Genomic DNA, 22252 nt, shown 5'->3' with positions numbered 1-22252 from the left:
TTTTCTCAAACTTTCAAAAACTTTAAGCTTCACCTCTTTGAATGTTTTTGAATGAAACATAAAAAAGCCTAACTTTGCAGCGTTGTTTCGACAACTTCCCGACACGATATCCTGACACATGGGGCCTATAGATTCCTTAGATCTTCTAGTTTATGATGATACCAGTATCTCCAGTATATTCCTTAAAAGTGAGCCCACTACAGCCTCCGAAAATACTGACGGCCCGCCGGTGCTAAATATCAATACTTGGCAGCCATGAATCAATATGTAACCATGCAAAATATCGCGATACTATGCCGTATCGATTTTTTCCCCCTACCTCTGTTATTGAGGGAATGTTATTTTTTAGAATGATCTGCCTCTCAATCTTCTTGACCTTTTTTGTTTTGTGTCATTGTGTAACTCCAGGGGACGGAGGAGGTGGTGATGGGAGCAGTGGGAGTGAGGAAAGTGGAAACGACGGCGGAGTTTCAACCATCCCTCTCCCAACGGCTGGCGTCCAGACCACCTATGATGTTCTGCGTGGTCTTGGGATTGTGGGGAGTAGTGCTGTTGGCGAGGATGCGGGCATTGATCTGAATCTGCCGGGACGGAACAGTCTGTCCAGACATGTTGAGGTAAGAATGAGGCTCTTGTTTGGTACTTTGACAAACACAGGTGTATCTACAGGGCTCAAGATACTTATTTTGTGTGTATATTCACGAATGCATTTACCTTTTAATTATATGCACCACTTGTTTTTACCTGCACCATTTTTTTACTGCACTGTTTGGTGTATTTTTCTTTATTTCTCAGCACTGGGGATTGGTGACGAAAGCTGCAACAACATTTTATACCACTATTTATATTAACACAATGTATAGAATTCAAATACTTAATATAAAAATACAAATACTGCACTTAAATGTTAAGATCTGGAATGCTAAATACTCATACATTTATATAGCTGAAATAAGTGGTTTGGGGGTTAGTTACTCTTTATCAGACTGTTTTTATCAGACGTGCGCTATCTGCAATGACGAAGGTTTCTTTGTGTAGTTTTTTTAAAGTGAGATTTAATGTACAATTTAGTACGCATTGATGACATTTTTAACATCTCACATACTGTGTTTTTCCTCATATTGCAGGTGTTATTTGTATGCTGTTCTTGAGTTTTTTTTTGTTTGTTTTTTAAACGTTTATCCATTAATAGTTTTTTAGATCTGCTGAGTGATTTACACAATGTTTTGCAGATGGGTGACCGTGTGGGTCCTGTAGGAATAGGAGAGGCCAGCTCCTTTGGGGCATCAGGGGGAAGTCAAAGGCTTTCTCCTGTCAACTGGAGTATGGTCGTGGACCGTCAGGAGGCGTTGGTGAGTGCAGATGCATGCAGACTCTAAAGTCACTTTAACACCACTGGTGGACATTGTAATCGGGCTTTCTTGCCTTTATTTTAAAGCTTTGTTTTTTAACCCTTGTGAGTCTCTGTGTGTACCATTGTGGCAAAATGTGGTCCTGGAAATACCTGCTGCTACAGGAAAACCACAGGAGCAGTTGTAGCCAGTCTTAGCCAGGAGTTTATACGTCTGTCAGTTAGATTTGTCAACACGAGTCTCACAACTGTGCAAGAAGCAGTGATAACTTTACAGGTGTGATTGAAATGAAGCCGGTTTAATGTTTTTTAATGTTTGAACAAATATATAACATATAACATATATATTGTCTTTGGACAATTTTCAAATGAATATACACTTACCAGCAGCTTCATTAGGTACATCTGTTCAACAGCCATTTTCCATGGTTTTCTTGATAATGATTATCAAGAAAACCATAGAAAATGGCTAGATATCAGCTCTTAAATTAAACTCGTTATCATTATATTTGTCCACACAAATGTACCTTTAGTTGTACCAGGCATTAAAATGAACAAGAAACTGAAGAAAACAAGAGTGGTCTAATATTTTTTTCCATCACTGTAGAATTCAGAGCATAGTGGTTGCCCTTCCGTTTACACTACAACGCCATGGATCGGCAGACTAATATATGAGAGCGTGGCAGAGAGTGGGACACACAGAGACTCGCATGCACTAATAGTTGTAAAATTGTTTGTAAACGTGGTTCTTATCTGAATGCCAGGATGCCATGGAAAGCACAGAGTTCGGGCCTAATGTTGACCCACTGTTGGACTCGGCCTACCTGAGGAGTGGAACTGGACCTAGGAGACCTCAGGACTCGGCACACTTCACTTTCTCACACCTTCAAAGCACCCAGGGGAGCTTCCACCTTTCCCAGGTACAAGCCAAGAAATATTTTATAAAGACCTACCCATGACTATATGTTAGCCTTTACCCCCTAAAAGTCAACATTATTTAACTGCAAACATTGATAATATGGAAACTATCATGGCAATTTGGCCTTTTTAGTTACGTTTGTGCTTTGGCACAAACTTGTCTACTGGCAAAGTGCACAGAGAAGGCAATAGTAAAGCTTTTATCTCCAACAGATTGAAGTATTAACCAAACCCCATCGAAATTGCTTTCAGAGTGTGGCAGCTCCACTGTGAAGTGGATGGAAAGTGTAATATTACACAACAGAATCCAAACAAATTTGCCTTGTTATGTACCGGTACCTCTGTCAATTATCCCACTTTTAGGTGCTGCTACCAGAATCTGATGAAAAGGATGATGATGATGATGATGATGATGATGATGATGAAGGAGTAGATGAGCCTGATGGTTCCAGGCCTTCCTTGGGCTTAAGGGGAGGGCCTTGTGGTGATGTGACTACCACAGAGACCTCAGACAGTGCCAGTGAGGAAGACAATAATCTCCTTTCCACCTCTCTGGAACCTAAGTATTTCTCCCAGAGCTTCTCCCAGGAACAAGAAGATTCAGATGATGCGTGGAACAATTGCCCAGACAACCTGGAGCTGGAGTTTCAACAAGGTTGGTTTATATCTGTGATATGAAGATTAAAATTTACTGAGTTTGTATTTGTGTTTTATATCGGATCCCCATTGGTTATAACTTGTGATCCCATTCTACTTCTTTTTTTTTTTCCACCGATCCGAGTCATTTAATATTCAGCATCTGACAATACCAAGTCCTTATGTCCTTATGTTAGGGATTAGGGATGCAAATTGTAGGTATACAAACTCATAACATTTTGTTGCATAATGTAATATCTTAACAGCATTGCTTGTCTCTTTAGGTGCCAAGGCCACTCATGGTGTGGTGTACCAGAATGAAGAAGGGCAGTGGGTGACAGACCTGGCCTATTACTCTTCCTTTGAAAAAGAAGCTGATGTGAAGACATCAGAAATGGCTGAGGACTTTGTTCCTGCCAGTATGTACCACAGCTCTATTAATTATATATATATATATATATATATATATATATATATATATATATATATATATTATATAACACTATAATATTTTTGTAGTGTTTTTGTTTGTGCAGAATAATAAATGGATGTTTTTAGCCCATTTGAGATAAGATAGGAGAGATAATATATGAGTTTATTTATCCCGCATTGGGGAAATTTAGTTGTCACAGCAGCTCAAGATACAGGCACATAGATATAAGGATACAAAAAATAAGACATATACATACAGTACATTCTATACATGTGATATACATTATATACATACATTTCTGCTATTTGGCATTATTATTAATATATATTATTGTATTGTTGGTTTTCCTGAGAGTACTTTACATTTTACAGATATTGCACATTGGAGAAAATATATTTTATCATGTTAAATAGGTTAAATAAGTTGTTGCATGTAGTGATATGAACATCAATGAATAATGAAATGAATTAAATATATATATTCTTTTCCCCTCCTTTGCAGGTGATGCTATTGAAAAAATAGTTAAGGATCAAGAGGAGTTTGAGAAGGAACACCAATTCATGCAGGTAAACATGCCTCCTTTTTCCCCTCATGTCTTTTCTGACTGCCCTCAGTTATGAATGGCTAAGTCTCACTAAAAGACAACCAATATTCACCTTTATTTTATTGTTTGTCATAATAAAATGAATATAACCACATAGTGTAAGAGAAGATGCTACGAGACCCCTAAAACTCTCAGCTACACTATATTTTGTAAAGTACGACCTCTTGTGGTTTATTTTGCGAATTGCTGTTCTCACAGGAGGAGAAGATTGAACCATGCAACAGCAACAGCTCCTTTCACAGTGACTCATCTTGGAAGGCCCTCGCCAACAGCCACATCCTGATGAGGGCTTCCCAGGTTTCCTCAGAGTTTAAGCAGGGGGACCAAAGCTACTTGCGACTAACTTTTGGGGAGTTCTTTGGACAACGCTCTGAAGCCCTGGGCCGTCTGGGCACTGATGAAGTGGATGGGATTAAACGGGTCAGTAAAAAGTTGTCAAGAATTAATTCATACATAGGCTGTACAAGTAGGTAAAGTTTATTTCGTATAGCCCCTCCTTCACAGGAGTAAAATATTTTTAAAAAGGCCATAAATCAGTACAAATAAACAGCCTTGCAGCAGTGTTTTGGACTGGTGCAGGAACAACTTCCTGAGTCAGACGAAAAGGGAATTGTAGAAGTCTACCCGGAATGATATAAAAGCATAAATGATCATCATTAGCTAATGGTGAGATGAAACAGACCTGAGTTTGGCAATGTTTTGAATTAAATAAGCATGTATGAGTCAGCAAATTGATATGCTGGTGGTCGAAGGTACATGGCCTGATCAAATATATAACACTGAGGTTTCATGGTACTAAAAGCAGTCGTTGGGCCACTTACCATCACTGAGATTTCTCATGTTTCCCCATCAACCCAACAAACTCAAAAACAAGCTCACAGAGATGGGAGTGGATCTTTCCTTTATCTCCTGGATCACAGATTACCTGACAGGAAGACCACAGTCTGTCACGTTGGGGAACTGTGTTTCTGGGACATTAATGAGCAGCAAAGGGGCTCCACAAGGGACTGTTCTGGCTCCATTCCTGTTCACACTGTACACTGTGGACTTCAAATACAACTCTGAGTCCTGCCACATCCCGACGACACTGCTTTTGTGGCATGTATCAGGAATGGACAGGAATCTGAATATAGGGATCTGATAAAAGCCTTCAGTGACTGGAGTCACAAGAACTATCTCCTACTGAACACCTCAAAGACTAATTATCATAGATTTCCGCAGGCTCAAGCCCCCCCCCCCTTCAGCCAGTGAATACCTGTGGGGTGGACATCGAGGTGGTGCCAAGTTATAAGTATCTAGGTGTATACCTAGATAATAAGTTGGACTGGTTGCTAAACACAGACGCTCTCTACAAAAACGGGCAGAGCCGCCTCTTTTTCTTAAGGAAGCTCAGATCTCTTGACATCTGTAGTAAGATGCTGCAGATGTTTTATCAGTCTGTGGTGGTAGTGTGTTGTTTTATGCTGCAGTCTGCTGGGGAGGCAGCATCAGACACAGAGATGAAGGCGGTTGGACAGACTGGTCTAAAGAGCTGGTTCTGTGGTTGGAGCCAGGTTGGACACACTGGAGGAGGTGGTGGAGAGATGACCTGTCAAGATGTTGGAGTCCATCCTGAAATACCCAGATCATCCGCTACACAAAACCTCTATGGACCAAAAAAACAGCAGTGGACGGCTCCTCTCTCTCTGTTGCAGGACGGAGACATTCAAAAGATCCTTCTCTCCTACAGCCATCAGGCTGTGTATTCTTCAAGAGATTCTACCAGACTAACTGAATTTCCCCTCAGGGATAAATAAAGTAATTTTGATTTGATGTATGCCTGACATGATATGTTATCCACTTATTGCAAGATATGGAAATGACCTCAAACATTTTCGCTGATATGTTAACTAACATGGTGACATTCTATGAGGCTATCATGACAGGTTATCTCACATGAACTATTTATCTGCCGGTGTTGTTCTCTGTTGGCGGGAGACTCCAGGGCTGAAGAAAAATTAGTTTGAACTAATATTTAAACTTTATAATATTAGGCTGACAAATTTGACTTATTTTGACAAATTTGACATTCACTTATGCCTTTGCTTTATCTTTTCAAGTCCTGTCTCACTGTACAATATAAGGTAATAAATGGTTGGTCTTTGTTCCTTTAGCCATCCTTTGGTTACATCATTACCTCTCCAGAGAAAAGGGAACCATTTGCCCTAATTCACCCATCAGAGTTCTCAGCCAGAGACGACTCTCCTCACAATGACACCTCGGAACTCAGCGAAGCAGACAAAACACTCAATCAAGGTGTGTTCATCGCTGATGCTGAAGATTCACTTTCTAGACTCAAACATTAGTACCTTACTTTAAAATAATTTACACTGATTTTCTGACTGTTCCTCATGATAATCTCCTTGCAGAGGACTTGGACAAGACTCTTGAGGCACCAGCGGAAAGGATATCGCCGAAAGATGATGATGATTCAGAACCATGTGAACAGGAGGTATGGAGACAGATGTTGCTATTTCAATGTGACTGCGCAGTGGTGTTGTTCTCTTACTTAATATCATGTTTCCTCTTTAGGGCCATACTCCCAGTGCTGCACTACCTGATCAAGGTAAGGGCTCTGGCTCTGATTCAAGCTTGGGTCACCAAAGCTGTGTGTCCCCCAACAATGACAGCAGCAATCTGATGCTGAGTATCAGCACAATTGCTTCAGCTATTGCTGATGCATCCATCAGCACTGACCCATTGCAGCTGGCTGCCATGATCATGGAGCTTTCCAAGAGGAGTAGGGCGAGGAATCGACCTGAGTCCACAGGCCCTGCTGGACCTTCTCTCAACTGCATAGAGGAACCACATTCACTTGAACATGTAATGTTTTGGATTTTGTTTTTCTTCTTATATTCCTCTTGTATTTGATAGCATGTATGTTTGATTTGTTAATTACTACACACTGCAGACGCTCTTAATTTATGTTTTCTGGGGTCAGAACATAAACTATAACGAAAAGGCTTAACCTTAGACTGGGCCTCCAATCAAAGCATTCCATATTATAAAACACAATGATGATTTTTACATTTTAAAACAAAAAACATCTCGCTGGTGCAAACTAGAATTAATGAATGAAACATACCAAGAATTCCTTCCAATTAAAAACAAATTGTGGGAAATAAAATCCAATGTTTCGCCCTCTACATAGATCCTCCCTGAGCCAGATCAGAGCAGCATGCTGGACACACTGCTGAGAACCACCTGTGTTGGAGAGCTGAGTGCTTTTGACATGGAGAAATACCTGAAAAAGACTGATGTGTCAGGCAGCACTGATGCCTCTGTGGCACACACTACCTTTGACATGACTGGCTGGGCTGAAAACCTTGGCAGCTCTCAAAGGAATCCTCAAGCAGGATACCATGAGGAACAGTGGAGCTCAGCTCTCAAAGTGGATGGAGAGACTCAGCAGAAGCCCACAATAACAAACACTGAGGAGAATGACCAAAGAGGAGAGACAACATTAAGCACAAGCTCATCAGCAGTGCCCCCTTCAAATGCATTTTCTCCTGGTCATAAGGCAAACTCAAAAAGAAGCTCTATTCCTCGTCCTCGTTCATCTTTTAGCTCTGCCAGAAGGTCTGTGGGCTCAGGCCAGTCTTCCACTGTCATGCCTTCGGCAGATAAAATGACAGCATGTGATACCTCTACTTCCTCAGAAAGGACCCTCACAGAAAACGGAGTCAAAGTAGGAGAACTGAACTCCAAATCATCCAACAATATTAGGTTTTCCTTAGAAACATCTCAAAATAATGATAAAGGGCCTGCTTCTTCAACTTGCTTGCAAAGAACTCCACCAGGCCCGAGGACAGCACAGTCAGGCCTGCCTTGTTCAAAAGCTTCCTCTGCCATGCTACAGAATGTGCAGAGTGTTGTCCAGCAGCAGAAGGACAGGCCAAGTAATTGTCCAGAGAAGAAACCACTACCCAGAAATGTCATGGTCAATCCACTACCTTGTAGCTCTGTGGAGAAGCATGTTGGCTCCTCTTGCCAGAACACGCAGCATCCACTGGACCCTGTGTCTGGTGAGTAAAGAACAGAATTTTGTCACTCGGATAACTGTAGGCATCAGTAGTCACTATATTTCCCATGTGGGAAATGAATGCACCAGAATACTGAGATGATATCAATGTGTATGTTAACAATAACTTTGTTTCTCAGAACTGCTGAAGGGTTTTTCTGAGCCCTGTGTGGAGGAGACTCAGTGTAACTTCAGACCGTCTACCTCTCCGCTAACTCACTCCTCTCCAAGTCAGACCTCCTTTCCCAGCATTAATGGGTATTGTATTAATTGTTATTATTGTATTAATGACCATTTTTGTGGCTTCAATGTGTATTTAGCCTGAATTAAAAAAAATTAATAATTCTTGACAAGAAGGGAATTATCACATTAATGTTTAATATATTCAGTCATGAAAAAATTATAAGACTATTGTTTTCTTCAATTTCTTGTCCATTTTATTGTCTGGTACAACTGAAGGTAAATTTGTTTGGACAAATATAACAATGACAACAAAAATAGCTCATAAGAGTTTAATTTAAGAGCTGATATCTAGCAGTTTTTCCATGGTTTTCTTGATAATAACCAAAATCATTATCAAGAAAACCATGTAAAGTGGCTAGATATCAGCTCTTAAATTAAACTCTTATGAGCTATTTTTGTTGTTATAATTATATTTGTCCAAACAAACGTACCTTTAGTTGTACCAGACATTAAAATGAACAAGAAATTGAAGAAAAGGGTGGTCTAATAATTTTTTCCATGGCTGTGTATAGTCTGTTGTTTAGTCCAGTAAAAAATATATTTCTGTTTTTAGCTGATACACATTAATACTGATAGATATGGATCATTTTAAATGATAATTCAATTGCTTTGTTCCCACTTTGTCTGGTCTTCCCAGTATGACGTCACCTGCGTCGTCTAGTGATGGTCTGGCAAACAAACGTCCAGGTCTTGACCTCTCTCCTCAGTCTACCTGCTCCAGCCCCAGTCTCAGCAGGCTCACATACATTTCAATGAATGACAGCACTGTCATACCTACGCCTGAGCGGCCAAAGGTACAGTTTGATCAAGTACAGCATACCTAACCTTTGCTGCAGCAGCAATGCATACAGATCGATGCTCTTTAAAACGAGTGTTGTGAAGGCAGGTCACAACATGGGGGTACTGTTGAAATGTTGGATATGTGCCAAACAGTTTAAACAAATACATTGTCTTTGTATAGTTTTTAATCTCGGTTGTAAATATCAAACGCTGCAGTTTGGCAGTAATCTTGTTAACGTTACAGACATTAAATGTAGAACATGTAGATTGAGAAGTACAGGTGCATCTCAATAAATTAGAATATCATAGAAAAGTTTGTTTATGTCACTAATTCAATTCAAAAAGTGGAAATAACACATTATATAGATCCATTACACACAGACTGAAACATTTCATGCCTTAATTCATTTAATTTCTTCTAATTATTATTATAATGATTATGGCTTACATTTAATGAATAGTTTTAATTCAGTGTCTTAAAAAATTTGAGTATTACAAAAGACCAATTTAAAAAGTATGTTTAATATGGAAATATTGGCCTTTTGAAAAGTATGTCCATCTATATGCACTCAATACTTGGTTGGGGCTATTTGACTTGAACTACTGGAAATTGACGCACCTGCATAGCGCAGCTGCTGTCCATTTTGGAGAAGCATTTTCAGTATTTTCAGTTTTGGGAGGATCAGAAAACATCCGCCAAATTAACTCATTTTGCAATAAAATACTTTTATACAATCGTCATTTTAAAAACAACAACAACAACAAAAAATCAGAATTTTTTTGAAAAAGGGGTATTACCTCAAATGGTGGTATCTAAGAAATGAAAGCCTTTTTGGGGGGATTTGATCATCTACAATAATTGTCTTGGGTTGTTCTTCTTGTTGCCATCCACAGAATAACTGTACCATGGCACTGAGCACCACCATCATCAGAATCAGTCCAACTCCACCTGCTGAACCAGATGCCCAGTCTGACCTTGATATCCTTGGCCTGCCCAAAAGCCTGGACCAGGTGCAATCAAAGCATTCTAAAAGTCTGGACCCACTACCAGCACAGCAGTGTAAAAGCCCAGAGCCCTCGCGTAGTGCTTCAGGTCTGAGCTGTACTCGCAGCCAGAGTGAATGTAACTACCATTGCCCTGGGGACAGAAATGCTGATCTTTCAGCAGGTTGCAGGGACTACAAGCACGTTTCTGAGTCCAATGTAAGACAGCTCACTAAAGTTGACTCAGGCTACTGCAGTAATCTGAACATTCAGCAAACTAGCAGCGCTGCAGTTCCTCAGAACTCCCAGGAGTGGGGAGCTTCCAGCTCTGTGTCGTCGTCGGTGTATCCTAGTGGCCTTGGCATGCCTCCTTCCTACTCATCAGATGGTCTTTGCTATGTGCCCATCCCCAGCTTCAAGCCCCATTGTACTCGCTTGATTAATCGTCCCCATGAAGGAGATCTACAGTCCCTCCTCCCTGGAAACTCTCACTTCAGCTCCCAGTTGGCTCAGCAGTATTTGGGACCTAAAGCGCTATTACATCCTGGTTCTTATCATGTGGCAGCAACAGGAAATGGTCTATTCAGTGTGTCCTCTACAGGCATGTTTTTCTCTCTGCTTTCAAAAATAAAAATGTCAAGTAGCACATAAATTCATGGAACAAAATATTAGACCACCTTGTTTTCTTCAATTTCTTGTTCATTTAATGCCTGGTACAACTAAAGGTACATTTGTTTGGACAAATATAATGATAACATTAAAAATAGCTCATAAGAGTTTAATTTAAGTGCTGACATCTAGCCATTTTCTTAAATTAAACTCATCAGTTATTTTTGATGTCATCATTATATTTGTACAAACAAATGTACCTTTAGTTGTAACAGGCATTAAAAGAACAAGAACTTGGCGTGGTCTAATATTTTTTTTCAATGACTGTATATATGTTGCAAACTGTAATGTGCAGAAAAACATTGATAATGATTCTGAATAATAATGATTCTGGTTTAAACCATAAATGTACTTTCTAATTTATCCTGCCCTGTTTTCCATTTTTATCCAGGCCTACCCAACAGTGATCTTCCAGTGAGACACATCCATCCCACATCAGGTCCTCTGGGGATTTCTGGGTCGTCTGGGACCCATCACCTCCCTACAGCCCATCAGGGCCAGCAGGACATAAGAAGGATGGGAAAACCCTACAGTCAATATGGTGCAGATGGTCTTGATGATCTCAGAGGTACAACAACTGAGCAACAATTTTCTCCCAAATGCAAAGACTTGAGTGCTAAAACTCAAATGTATGATGTCATAAAGTATAAAGTCTGGAACTGCTGCATGGATGTAATCACCCTGAGAGCACCTGAGGGAATGCTCTTAGTATATGGGCACATTTTTTTCAAAACCGAGAAAAAAAAATCAGTCTCCTATTCATTGTCTATGGAGCAGCTCCAGACTTTATACTTGACGACATCAAGTTTTAAACTTGGTCTCTGTTTTTTTCGGCTTTTAGAGAGAGTAGCTCATGTTTATAATATTGATGGAACTTTCCTAAGCGATGGAAATATCTTAATTTAGATGGTGTTCCTCTTTAATATTCTTTTCATACCTTAACTAATCGTATACACTACAGGCCAAACGTTTGGAAGCAAGGCAGATACAGGCCAAATATTGGGAAGCAACTTCAATTTTCTGTTCACAATGGGTTTTTTAAAAACCAGTATGTATTCTTTGGATTTTTGGATATGTTTACTGCATGATCAGACTTTAATTTCATTGAATTGAACCATTTTCCTCAATTTACCTTTTGGTATACATTGATGTTATCAGACCATTGCTGAATAAATGTTAAGAAAAGAAAATAAGGGCTTAGTTTGAGAAGATTTGCAAGAGTCACAACTTCAGTGCAAAAGTAAAAAACAAATCACAATTTGCATTATTCACATTAGCTCTTTTGGCTTTTGAGAATTTGGATACTAAAATCCCAATAAATCTCAACTGTGTTCATATCTCTGACAAACTACCACAGAAATGGCTAGAAAGAAGCAGTTGAGTAAAGAAACAAGAGTATAGATTTGTACATTAAGGAAAGTAGGATACATTGAAAGACAAATTGCAAAACGCATAATGGTGTCCAACAAAGGAGTTCACTACACCCTGAAGAGACTAGAAGAAACTTGAAGTTATGATGATAAATGGTGTGGCAGAAAGAGGTTTACTTAAAAACGCAGAGGATCATTGTCATCACTAAGTGAGATTGGTGAAGAAACGGCACCACAAATAAGGGAGGAAATCACCATGACAAGGTCAAAACCCATATCTCTGACAACTGTGAAAAGACTGGTCTGAAGGGTTGTATTTGAAAAAAAAACAAAACACTACTTCGTCCAAAGAACAAAAAAAGAGCAAAAGCATATAAATATTGGACCTAAGATGACTAGAAACAAGTTCTCTGGACCAACGAAAGCAAATTTGAACTATTTGGTACAAATCATAGTCTATGTCAGCAGATAAACTGGTGACCGTCTTAAAACATCTGCATAACACTGACAGTAAAGCATGGAGGTGGTAGCGCCATGGTTTGGGGATTTTTTGCAGGTGATAGAGTAGGAGATTTGTCTCAAGTAAAGGGTATCATGAAGAAGGAACAGTACCACTCCATCCTCCAGCATCATGCAGTTACGTCTGGGTCGAAACATTTGTTTTAAAGCAAGATAATGACCCTAAGCATTCTTCCAAGCTCTGTTGGGGTTACCTAGACTAAAAAGAACAGGAAGGTGTTCTTCAAAAGATGTTTTTTTTTGTTGAAAAGTATACCAATGAAACTATGATCTTTTTTTGTACAAATTTGATCTTGCTTCCAAACTTTTGGCCTGTAGTGTACAAAGGGGTGACAAATTGATTAAAAAAAACAACACAAACTCTAAAATTTTGGGCCATCACATGAAGCCAGAACAGCTTAATTGTACCTTGGCATTAGTTGTACAAGTCTCTGAAAGTCTACTGCGGGGATACAACACCATTCTTACAAACTATATAGATATTCTGTTATTTGGCGTTTCGATGTCTGTATAGAATTGTTCTATTGGAACACTAGCCAGTTGAGCAGTAGTCAGCTGTCATCCCACAATGAATCCTCTTTCAATGTCACTTAGACCTTTTCCTCTTGGCATCTTGATTAAAAAATTTGGATCAGCTGAGCCTTTTAAGCATTTTATGCATACCACAGAGCATGATTGGATTTTCAGGCGACATTTTATTAAAGACAGGGAGATAATCTTTATTTTGTGCATATCAAAAAATTTCAACATGCAGTTTAACTCTGAATTTGTAAGTGCTGCAATAAATTATAGTATTCAAGTCTTTGTATGTCCTTGTCTTCACTGACAATATGTACATTATCTTCCACTTCTGCACGGAGGGGCAGCGTTTCCCCATATCAGCTATCCCATTTGTACTGTCATCCTCAGGCCAAGTGATGGTGCCAGAAGAACTGCGGTTCCCACACGCCTGCTGTGTTGGCATCGCTTCACAGACATCCCTTAGCCTCTTCAACCCCTCTGAGAGATGGCAGCAAGTGTCAATAACTGTCACCAGCCTGACCATTGATGGAGAAAAGGTGAGCTGAAAGCACAGAGTGGTGACTAGGCCTGTCACACTAATTACAATATTGACTTCTTAAGCTCAGCAAAACTTATCGAGGTCATGTCCATATGTCGGAGCATCCGTTCTGTTATCAATGTCACCAACATTTAGCTGCCACAATACCAGAATGAACAGCAAGATTTTCCTGATCGTGATAACTTGGGCGCAGCATGCAAATGTTTAAACCCCAGCAGAGGAAAAACTGTCTAAAAATATCTAAACCACTGACTGCTCAAACACGTGTTGTAAAATATCTGACTTAACCGACTGTTGACGCTCATTTAATTATCGATCCTTCTTCTGTCTTCGATGGGAATCCCTACAGATGGATAGCTTGCCGTACCAGTGGCTTATAGTGAAGAACAAGACGATCATTGCACCGAAGAGTACTGAGGAGCAGAAAGTGGTGTTCATCCCGCCGCAGGCTGGTGTCTACCAGTGTGTTTTAAATGTTTGCTCTTGGCCTGCATCCGCGGAGACAGAAGTTGCTGTCAGGGCCAACATCTTTGCTAAAACGGTGGTGCTGGTTGCCATAGCAGAGAATCCTGCACTGGAGGTGGGGGCATCCATTGCAAAGATCACACTCTTGGCCATGTATAGAAATGTTGTTCTAAGTAGATGTAGAAATTAATTTGCTTATTCCCACCTTTTCTGACTGATCCATATATGAAATTAAATATGTTACAAAGTATGTCTGACAAAATGTCAAATTCATTTTGATTTCTTAGGTTGAAGTAAGCAAATCTGGCTGTCTGGATTTTGGAGACCTTCCAGGAGGCAGTGCCAAATCCCTTCCTCTCAAACTGCTCAACAGGACTCATGCTACAGTGCCCATCCGTCTGGTCATCAGTGCAGTGAGTCAACAGTACATTTCTACATATTCTTAGACCACTTACAAACACACATTGTGATGCAGTGACCTCCAGTGGAAGCTATGTGGTTTCTACATGTTACAACTTTGTAAGGCTAAAACACAGGTCTACATTTAAATGCAGCTTCTGACGGTTCAGCATCAGGGTTTAAGACTAATGACAGACCGAAAGTGTTATGTGTTTTGACATTACAGACAAACAAAATGGTCTGAGTGATCTCTGGCAACATTAAAAGTTGACTAAACACTATCACTTGTTCTGGGCCTGTCCAAATGCAAATGCTCTCTGGCGTAAGATCTACATAGAATTGGTGACAATATATCGGACAAACATTGCTTTTAATTGGGATGAATTTCTTTTTGGGCTTCTGCACTCTACATCCTCAAATAAAAACACAAAATACCCTTTTGGCATACGGAGAGTAGCTGATAACAAAGTTATAACAAGGAAATGGCTTAAGCCAGACAGCCCATCTATAGACAAGGGGTATGACATCATCTACAAATTCTTTGTAATGGAAAGAGTCAGTTTCTCTGTGAGACTTCAGAAAGCTAAATTTGAGGAAATCTGGGACAAGTGGATATTGTACATTGTCCCGAAACACCCTTCTTCTGTTTAATATTCTGTAACTTTTATTTTTTTTAAATCTGTTTTACTACTTGCAGTAGATGAGACACTCCCAAGTTCTGTTAATTTTTGTTTATAACTAGATGAACATCTGAAAATATGGATCACAATGCCAATTATCATAATGGTGATGACTGCTGTAATGTGTTATTGAAATGTGATTCCAAATAGAGACAAAATGTAGAAGAAAAAAAATGACTAAACATTGAATGCAATTGGTCCTGAATCCAGCATAAATCTGGTCTTTGTTCCCTCTCCTCTTCCATGGTGTTCTTGGAAGAAAATGAAATAGCTTTTTAACAACCCTTGCTTGAAACATAAAAGTGAGCATCATAAATTATGTCTGAGTGGTTTATGTTCCATCTCATTTCTCCAGAATGCTACAGCATGGCGATGCTTCACCTTTTCCAAGCAACCCATTAACACTACATCTGAAGCAGCACAGCAGACTGGACACATGACCCCAGTGTCTTCTCCCTCGGTGATGAATCATGTGATGCCTGCCAGCTACGGAGAGGTTTGAATTGCTAAAATCATTACAACCTTATACAACATCTAGGTCACTTAGATTATTGTTAAATGCTGCAGCAGGAGGTACATTTTTTTTTTTTTTGCAATTCATTCAAACTTTTGCAGAATTTGTCAGGTGACAGTTGGTCTCAGCCGAGTCATTTATCACTTCCTTCTTTTTTTTTTAAAGAAAACACATCTTTCAAACCCGGCGGTGGGTTGTGGGGTTCAGAGGGTAAAGCAGGTAAAACTGGCTTTATTGGTTGCATAATTACTTTTAAAAATACTTTTTTTTTTCCAGAATCCACAAGGCTTCATGGTCTGGGTTCACTTCAAGGCCCCTCACAACTACACAGTTTCCTCAGGTAAACACTTCATGATTTTAACTGTTGACATCATTCATGCTAAAGGCATTGGCGTGTGTTAAATACTTTATATGTCCACTTCAGTTATAATAATCCAGTGTTTCCTGTGAATCAGGAAGTTTGCTGTGGGTGCAATTTCTTGGGGGAAACTAGTATCATTTTTTTTTACAGTTTAGAAAGTAATTTCCATGTCCCTTTATAATATAGTACTTGAAAATTACAGTATTATAATATATTTGTTTATTATTATTAATGCACATAGCATGGATAGGCCATATAGTGGCTTCAGGGAATATTCAGTCATTTTAAATAGATACAATTGCCATTTTTGCTTTATCAGTCAATAACCCACAAAACAATTCTCGCAAAAATTTCCAGAATGTCAAATGTTTTTGATATCAAAGCATGGACTTTTTTAGTGGTTTTACTCAAGGTTTTGGCGTCTTGATGTGATATTTTAGAGGGATTTGGACCATTTAATTAATTTTTTTTCTGCAAACTTTTTGCATTGTGCTTGTCAGGGGAGCTTGGTCCGGCTGATGAGTACAATGCTCGGGTGGACATTGAAGTTGACTCTCCTGGTCCTGGTCATGTGATCAGGAGTATTCCCATCAGGGCTAGGTCTGGAACTGCAAGGGTCCATGCTCCTAAAGACCTTCAGGTAGGCAAACTGCCATATGACTATTTTCAAACTGATAGTGTAGCTCTAACAGGGGTTGAATGGTTCACAAAATTCACATTGCAAAGACATTCTTATGTATGTCTTGTGACAATGATACTGTTAAAGAAGAAGAAAAATAAGTAGGTGAACAAATATTGATCTGTATCAGACCTGGGTATTAGGCGGCCCGCGGACCACGTCCGGCCCATTGGCTGTCCCTGTCCGACCTGCGTGAGGTTACCCAGAAAAAAGATACCCATACAACCGCAGTGCTTTTATTTTGAAGGTGATTTACGTATGTGCATGCGTATATATGCACCTGCACAGAAATGTGTTCCACAAAAAACACTGAGTTAGCTTGTCAAAAACAAGGTTGTTGTGTTTAAACTAAATGGAAAAGTGAGATAATAATTGGAGTTTTTTTGCTATTTTCTTACATCTATTTTACTTACTCCAAACTAACATAGTCTTATCATAACATGTATTCTTACCAGTAGCAGCTCAGAACCAGATGATTTACTGCATTTTATAAAGCGATTTAACTTAATTCTGCTCAAAATGAATTTAGAGTGTTGGTCCGGCCCTCCTCAGACTTTCAGACTTTTCAGTGTCTCATGTGGCCTCTTAGGAAAATGAATTGCCCACCCCTGATCTATATGAAGGACACTCGGGGACTGTTATCAGAGACCAACTTGAAAATTAAGATTTTCCGTTACTTCAGATTTCTATGTTAAAGCCTCTAAGCCTCTAACAATTTCCAGGTAATTTGGTAAGCCTGAAGGTTGGATCGTCTGCTGCATAGAAAGGGGGAATCTTGTAATTGTAAAATGATAAGTCATACAAATGTACAAAAGGCGAACTCTGAATTCTTCAGAGCTTATCATGATTGTCTGATTTTTCCAAACTGCATTTGATTTGAGAAGTGTAGTTGCTAGATTAATAATGAATACACACAGTTGTATTGGAAGTAAAGTTTGATGTAAAAGTAGTTTTTAGTCCTTGTTGAACTTTTGAGTTGACAGTCGACTGCTTTTTGTGCTACTTCTGTCTAGACTGTCAGTCTGTCTGCTCCACTGGGTAAATCTAGTCAACAGACGCTGCCATTAAAGAATGCAGGAAACATTGACGTGCAGCTGAAACTCAAGGTAATTCTGACCTTTACTTTTCTTATTAGATCTGAGCTTTGGGTAAGCCTCTGTGACATTTTGGGCTCAGACTGTGGCACATACAGCAGGGATTCATTGATATTTCACTCCTGTTTTTCTTTTTCTTGTTTTTCCCCATTGTATCCCCATTTGCGTCCTTCTATTTCTCAGCTAGATATGTGTGCTCTTATGTTTCAAATTTTATACATATATGAAATGAGAAAAGTTTAACAAAAACCTTAAACCGTCCAATGCCTCTCTTTTATTCCTGTTTATAGAGCAGTAACACTGAGGACGGGTTCTCTGTGACGCCTGATGAACTGTCCCTGAGAATGGGAGAGGAGCAAGGCATCATCGTCTCATTCAATCCACAGGGCAGCAAGAAATATCTGGAAAGGTATACAAACAATTATTGCTTTTGCAGTAAACAAGACAGTTCCATCTATCTATTCCATACTGGGAGTAAGATAAAGAGAATTAGAAATGTTGGCCATCTGTAACATGCAACAACCTTTCAATTGTATATTAGAGTGCATGTGTATGACAAAGACTTGAGACAGGGAAGTTCTGATGTGACAGCAGTGCAGAGGTATGAAAGGAAAGGTTGTGTCCTTGTTCCAAAAGACCGAATATAACGATATGAAGAGACCTCAAAATCAAAACTTCTTTACAGAGTTACTGTTTGTTTAAATTCTGCCAAAAACACTATTTCATACCACTAATGAATAGGCGTGTTTCCACTGAGTACTTTTTGGAAAGCAGCTGAGTGTTTTGGCTACATCCAATAGTTTGTTCTCCTCGGCCTCTGTTCCCATAAAGGTATTTTTGTAGTGGCTAGTTCGAATGTGGCAAGCAGTGTTACCAATTTAGCGACTTTGTCATTATATTTAGCGACTATTCAGAACCCTCTAACAACTCTTTTTCAAAAAAGCCACTAGCGACAAATATAGCAACTTTTTCTGATGTTATTGGAGACTTTTAGAGACTCGTTCCTACCCTTCTTAATGAGTAGCACTCACAAGTGGTCCAGTCTTCCTGCAGCAGTCTCTCCCAGCTGCAGTCAGCAGATCAGGAGATGTTAACCCCTCAGCGTCCAGTCTGCTCTAGTCTGCAAATGAATCACGCATGCAATATTGCTGCTTCAACTGTATTCAATCGTCGATGACTTAGTAGCAGCTCAGAAAATACCTACCCGAGGCAGGTACTTCATGAGCCGCTAACTGGTGAAGTTGAGCGGATCCTGCGCAGATCCTCTCTCCCAAGCCACACCCATTGTGGCTCACTAGATTGAAAAATCCCTAATGGAAACATGCCTATCAATATCCCAGCCCTGGTGTGGGGATTACAGTAACCAGGTTACTGCAGTGCATGAAAACATGTACTCCCGTTGAGCCCTCCACACCCAGTAACATGGTTGTGTGCATAAGTAAATTTATTTATTGTTTTGGCAGTAAGATATATCCAATCCTTTTTCCCTTCTGTGTTATATTTTTGAAGATCCCAAAACATCTTGCATATTCAGTAGACATCTCAACTCTCTAACCGAGATTATATGGTCATTCTTGTTGTGTTGCAGCCTTCTCACTGTCTTGGTGCTGCCATCAGGTCCTCAGTATGAGGTCACCCTGAAGGGAGAAGTTTCTCCAGAGGACTCTGGGAAACCTGCCATTCCCTCTGCTACCATGATTGGTCCAGGTGTCGCCAGTGATATTCCACCAATTCTCTCTAATAAACAGTTCGTAGCCTGGGGAGGGGTCACCCTGGGACGAGCTGTGTAAGCAACTTTTCAGTTTTTCATTAATTTCATTTTTACTTGGTTACAGAAAAAGTACCTTTTATAGGTATCAATTATTCATTGGTAAGTAATCAATAAAATCTCAAGGCGTAGTGGCTCACCTTATTCTATTAAGGCTTGTATAATGTTATTCATGAGAAGGGACAGTGGGCGTCTAAAGGGAGTGTTATTTCTCAGAAGCTATTTCAACATAATGCACAATTCATTCATACACATTGAAGGGAGGTAAAGTAAAGTCGGCAGTAAGAAGGCTAAATCTCTCTTAGAATGGATGCATTCTTTAAAGGCTTGACTGAATCCAGGTTTGACTTGAATATTCAACTCAAATAAGGATATTAATGACTTTCAATCTCAAATCAAAGCTTGTCAAAGTTTAACAAAAAACTCCTGCTCACTAAATGTTGTCATAAAATTGACAGTTACTGTTGTTTTTCAGCCAACAGAAGCTGGTTTTAAGGAACAACTCGACCAACGCCACACAGCAGCTACGGTTGCTTATTCGTGGTCAAGACCAGGACTGTTTTCAGGTAGTTTTAATGTTGCCACACAACACTATTCCATCTAGGACAGGGTTTTTTTTCTTTATGATTGCATAAAGAGAAAAACAGTAAGATTGGGATGCTGGTAAATCAGTTTCTTCTGGTGGAATAACACTGACACAGTGTTTTTCCACCATTATTGGGGAGCAATTCATCCACTGACAACTCTGCAAATACATAGTAGCAAAGCATAGCAGTAGGGGCAATGCTCATCTATCATACAACAAAGTGCAATTTGTTTAACACTGTTTTACTTCATATTTTGTATGGATTAGCATGTTATAGCTCAGTCTGATAGTTGTAGATCAAGTAGGAGGATGTATAGGTGCATGACCCATACATTTTTTTATGATTACTTAAGTTTAGTCTACAACAATGCAACAACAGCAAGAAGACCAGCTCGGCATTTGTTTGCAATCCTTTTATTATACAAAGCTATCCCTATTTTTTTTTAGGTAAATACTGACTACTCCCTTAGAGCTTTACACAGACTTTGATGTGTAAAATCACTGGAGATCGCCTTTTAGGGTCCTATGTTATAACCTTTTACAATTTCTCATCAAATAAAACAGAAATGCTATAAAACATAACAGATCATTTGACTAATTGATTTGAAATCTCTACTCTTTTGTAATGTGAAGTATAACAATTTTATTCTACCACAGCTGCAGAGTATGTTCAGTCCTGAAGAGCGTCTGACCCGACATGGGGAGCTGTCCATTCGTCCGAGAGAGGACGTGACTGTGCACCTGCTCTTTGCTCCCACCCGGGTAGCTTGCATGTTAGCCAAGCTGGAGATCAAACAGTCTGGTGTCCGGCCTTCCCAGCCAGGGATCAAATTCACTGTAAGGATGTAACCATTTCAGTTCTGCCGTTGTCTCTGTCCTCTTTTTCTGTTGTCATATATCACTAGAGGTGTGAATCACCAGGTACTTGAGTCGCCACAAGATATTATTGCGATTTTAAGCATTTTGCAATATGATGAGTATTGCGATACAGTATATTGGGATTTAACTGTTTAACTGCATTTTGTGTCCACAAAATTATTTTCAATTTTTTTTGTCAAATAAGAGAAAATTCTCAATCAATTATCTCACTTCAGTCTTTTTATTTATCTACAATGAGAGTCAAACCCACAGACTGACCAACAAAGCATTTAGTCGAACTGAACTGATATCAAACAGTCCTACCCCCCCCCCCCCCCCCCCCCCCCCCCCAACACCTCTATATATCACTATGTATTTCTCTTACTTTCTTCTTTACTTTACTTTACTTTACTTTACTTTCTTTGCCTTTATTTCTTTACCGTGTCTTTGCCAATTTTTTAAAATTTCTATAGAAAGGCTTGGGCTGTAGTTTAACTTGGTTCCTATATTTTGCATCTTTAGATTCCACTGTCGGGCTACGGTGGGACGAGTAACATCATCCTAGAGGATCAGAGGAAACAGGCAGACGGATATGTGGCAACACTGACCAACATTGCTGTTGGTCGCGTCAGCAAAGTGTGTCTGTGTGTGAGGAACACTGGTTCCAGAGCAGCTTTCATTAAAGCCGTGGCCTTCTCTGATATGCAGACACGATCAGTTATGGAACCCTCTGTCATCAGCCTCACCCCGTCACAGTTCGTTCTGAAGGAAAGGACACAAGAGGTAGGACATGCAACTCCTATGAACCACACTCTAGTTCAGGAAAACAATTTCTACACAAGACACAATAATTAATGAGCATAACACTAACACTTATTGTGAATTAATTAAGTGCCATTGATTTAGATTTATAACTATATATTTAATACATTTACCGTATTTGAAAAGTATCTTATTGTTATAGCTTCCTTTTTTGCAAGTTTGAAAATGACATACACACATATCATATATATATAATATATATATATATATATATATATATATAGATATAGATATAGATATATAGAGATATATAGATATAGATATAGATATATATATATATATAGATATAGATATATAGATATAGATATATATATATATATATATATATATATATATATATATATATAGATATATATATATAGATATATATAGATATATATATATATATAGATATATATA

The 22252-nt window shown here is 39.2% G+C and overlaps 1 protein-coding gene across 1 annotated transcript in view; it reads left to right on the top strand.

Annotated features, from left to right (window-relative positions):
- Nucleotides 1–22252, top strand: part of cep192 (centrosomal protein 192) — a 50913-nt gene that overhangs the window by 8737 nt on the left and 19924 nt on the right. The window contains exons 11-37 of the mRNA XM_059339427.1: nt 409–617; nt 1233–1352; nt 2116–2271; nt 2633–2924; nt 3190–3324; nt 3840–3904; nt 4141–4362; nt 6096–6237; nt 6351–6433; nt 6514–6804; nt 7133–8006; nt 8143–8260; nt 8883–9039; nt 9920–10610; nt 11070–11246; nt 13477–13625; nt 13977–14207; nt 14380–14505; nt 15527–15667; nt 15962–16025; nt 16547–16686; nt 17739–17831; nt 18110–18228; nt 19408–19605; nt 20063–20153; nt 20831–21010; nt 21554–21814. Of these exons, the coding sequence (XP_059195410.1) occupies nt 409–617; nt 1233–1352; nt 2116–2271; nt 2633–2924; nt 3190–3324; nt 3840–3904; nt 4141–4362; nt 6096–6237; nt 6351–6433; nt 6514–6804; nt 7133–8006; nt 8143–8260; nt 8883–9039; nt 9920–10610; nt 11070–11246; nt 13477–13625; nt 13977–14207; nt 14380–14505; nt 15527–15667; nt 15962–16025; nt 16547–16686; nt 17739–17831; nt 18110–18228; nt 19408–19605; nt 20063–20153; nt 20831–21010; nt 21554–21814 (5525 nt within the window). The remainder of the gene's footprint in view (nt 1–408; nt 618–1232; nt 1353–2115; nt 2272–2632; nt 2925–3189; nt 3325–3839; nt 3905–4140; nt 4363–6095; nt 6238–6350; nt 6434–6513; nt 6805–7132; nt 8007–8142; nt 8261–8882; nt 9040–9919; nt 10611–11069; nt 11247–13476; nt 13626–13976; nt 14208–14379; nt 14506–15526; nt 15668–15961; nt 16026–16546; nt 16687–17738; nt 17832–18109; nt 18229–19407; nt 19606–20062; nt 20154–20830; nt 21011–21553; nt 21815–22252) is intronic.

The sequence above is a fragment of the Centropristis striata genome, chromosome 8 (genome assembly GCF_030273125.1).
Source record: "Centropristis striata isolate RG_2023a ecotype Rhode Island chromosome 8, C.striata_1.0, whole genome shotgun sequence".
In the NCBI taxonomy this organism is placed as follows: Eukaryota; Metazoa; Chordata; class Actinopteri; order Perciformes; family Serranidae; genus Centropristis; species Centropristis striata.
Note: the sequence above shows the minus strand (reverse complement) of the source record. Positions and strands in the feature narration are given on the sequence as shown.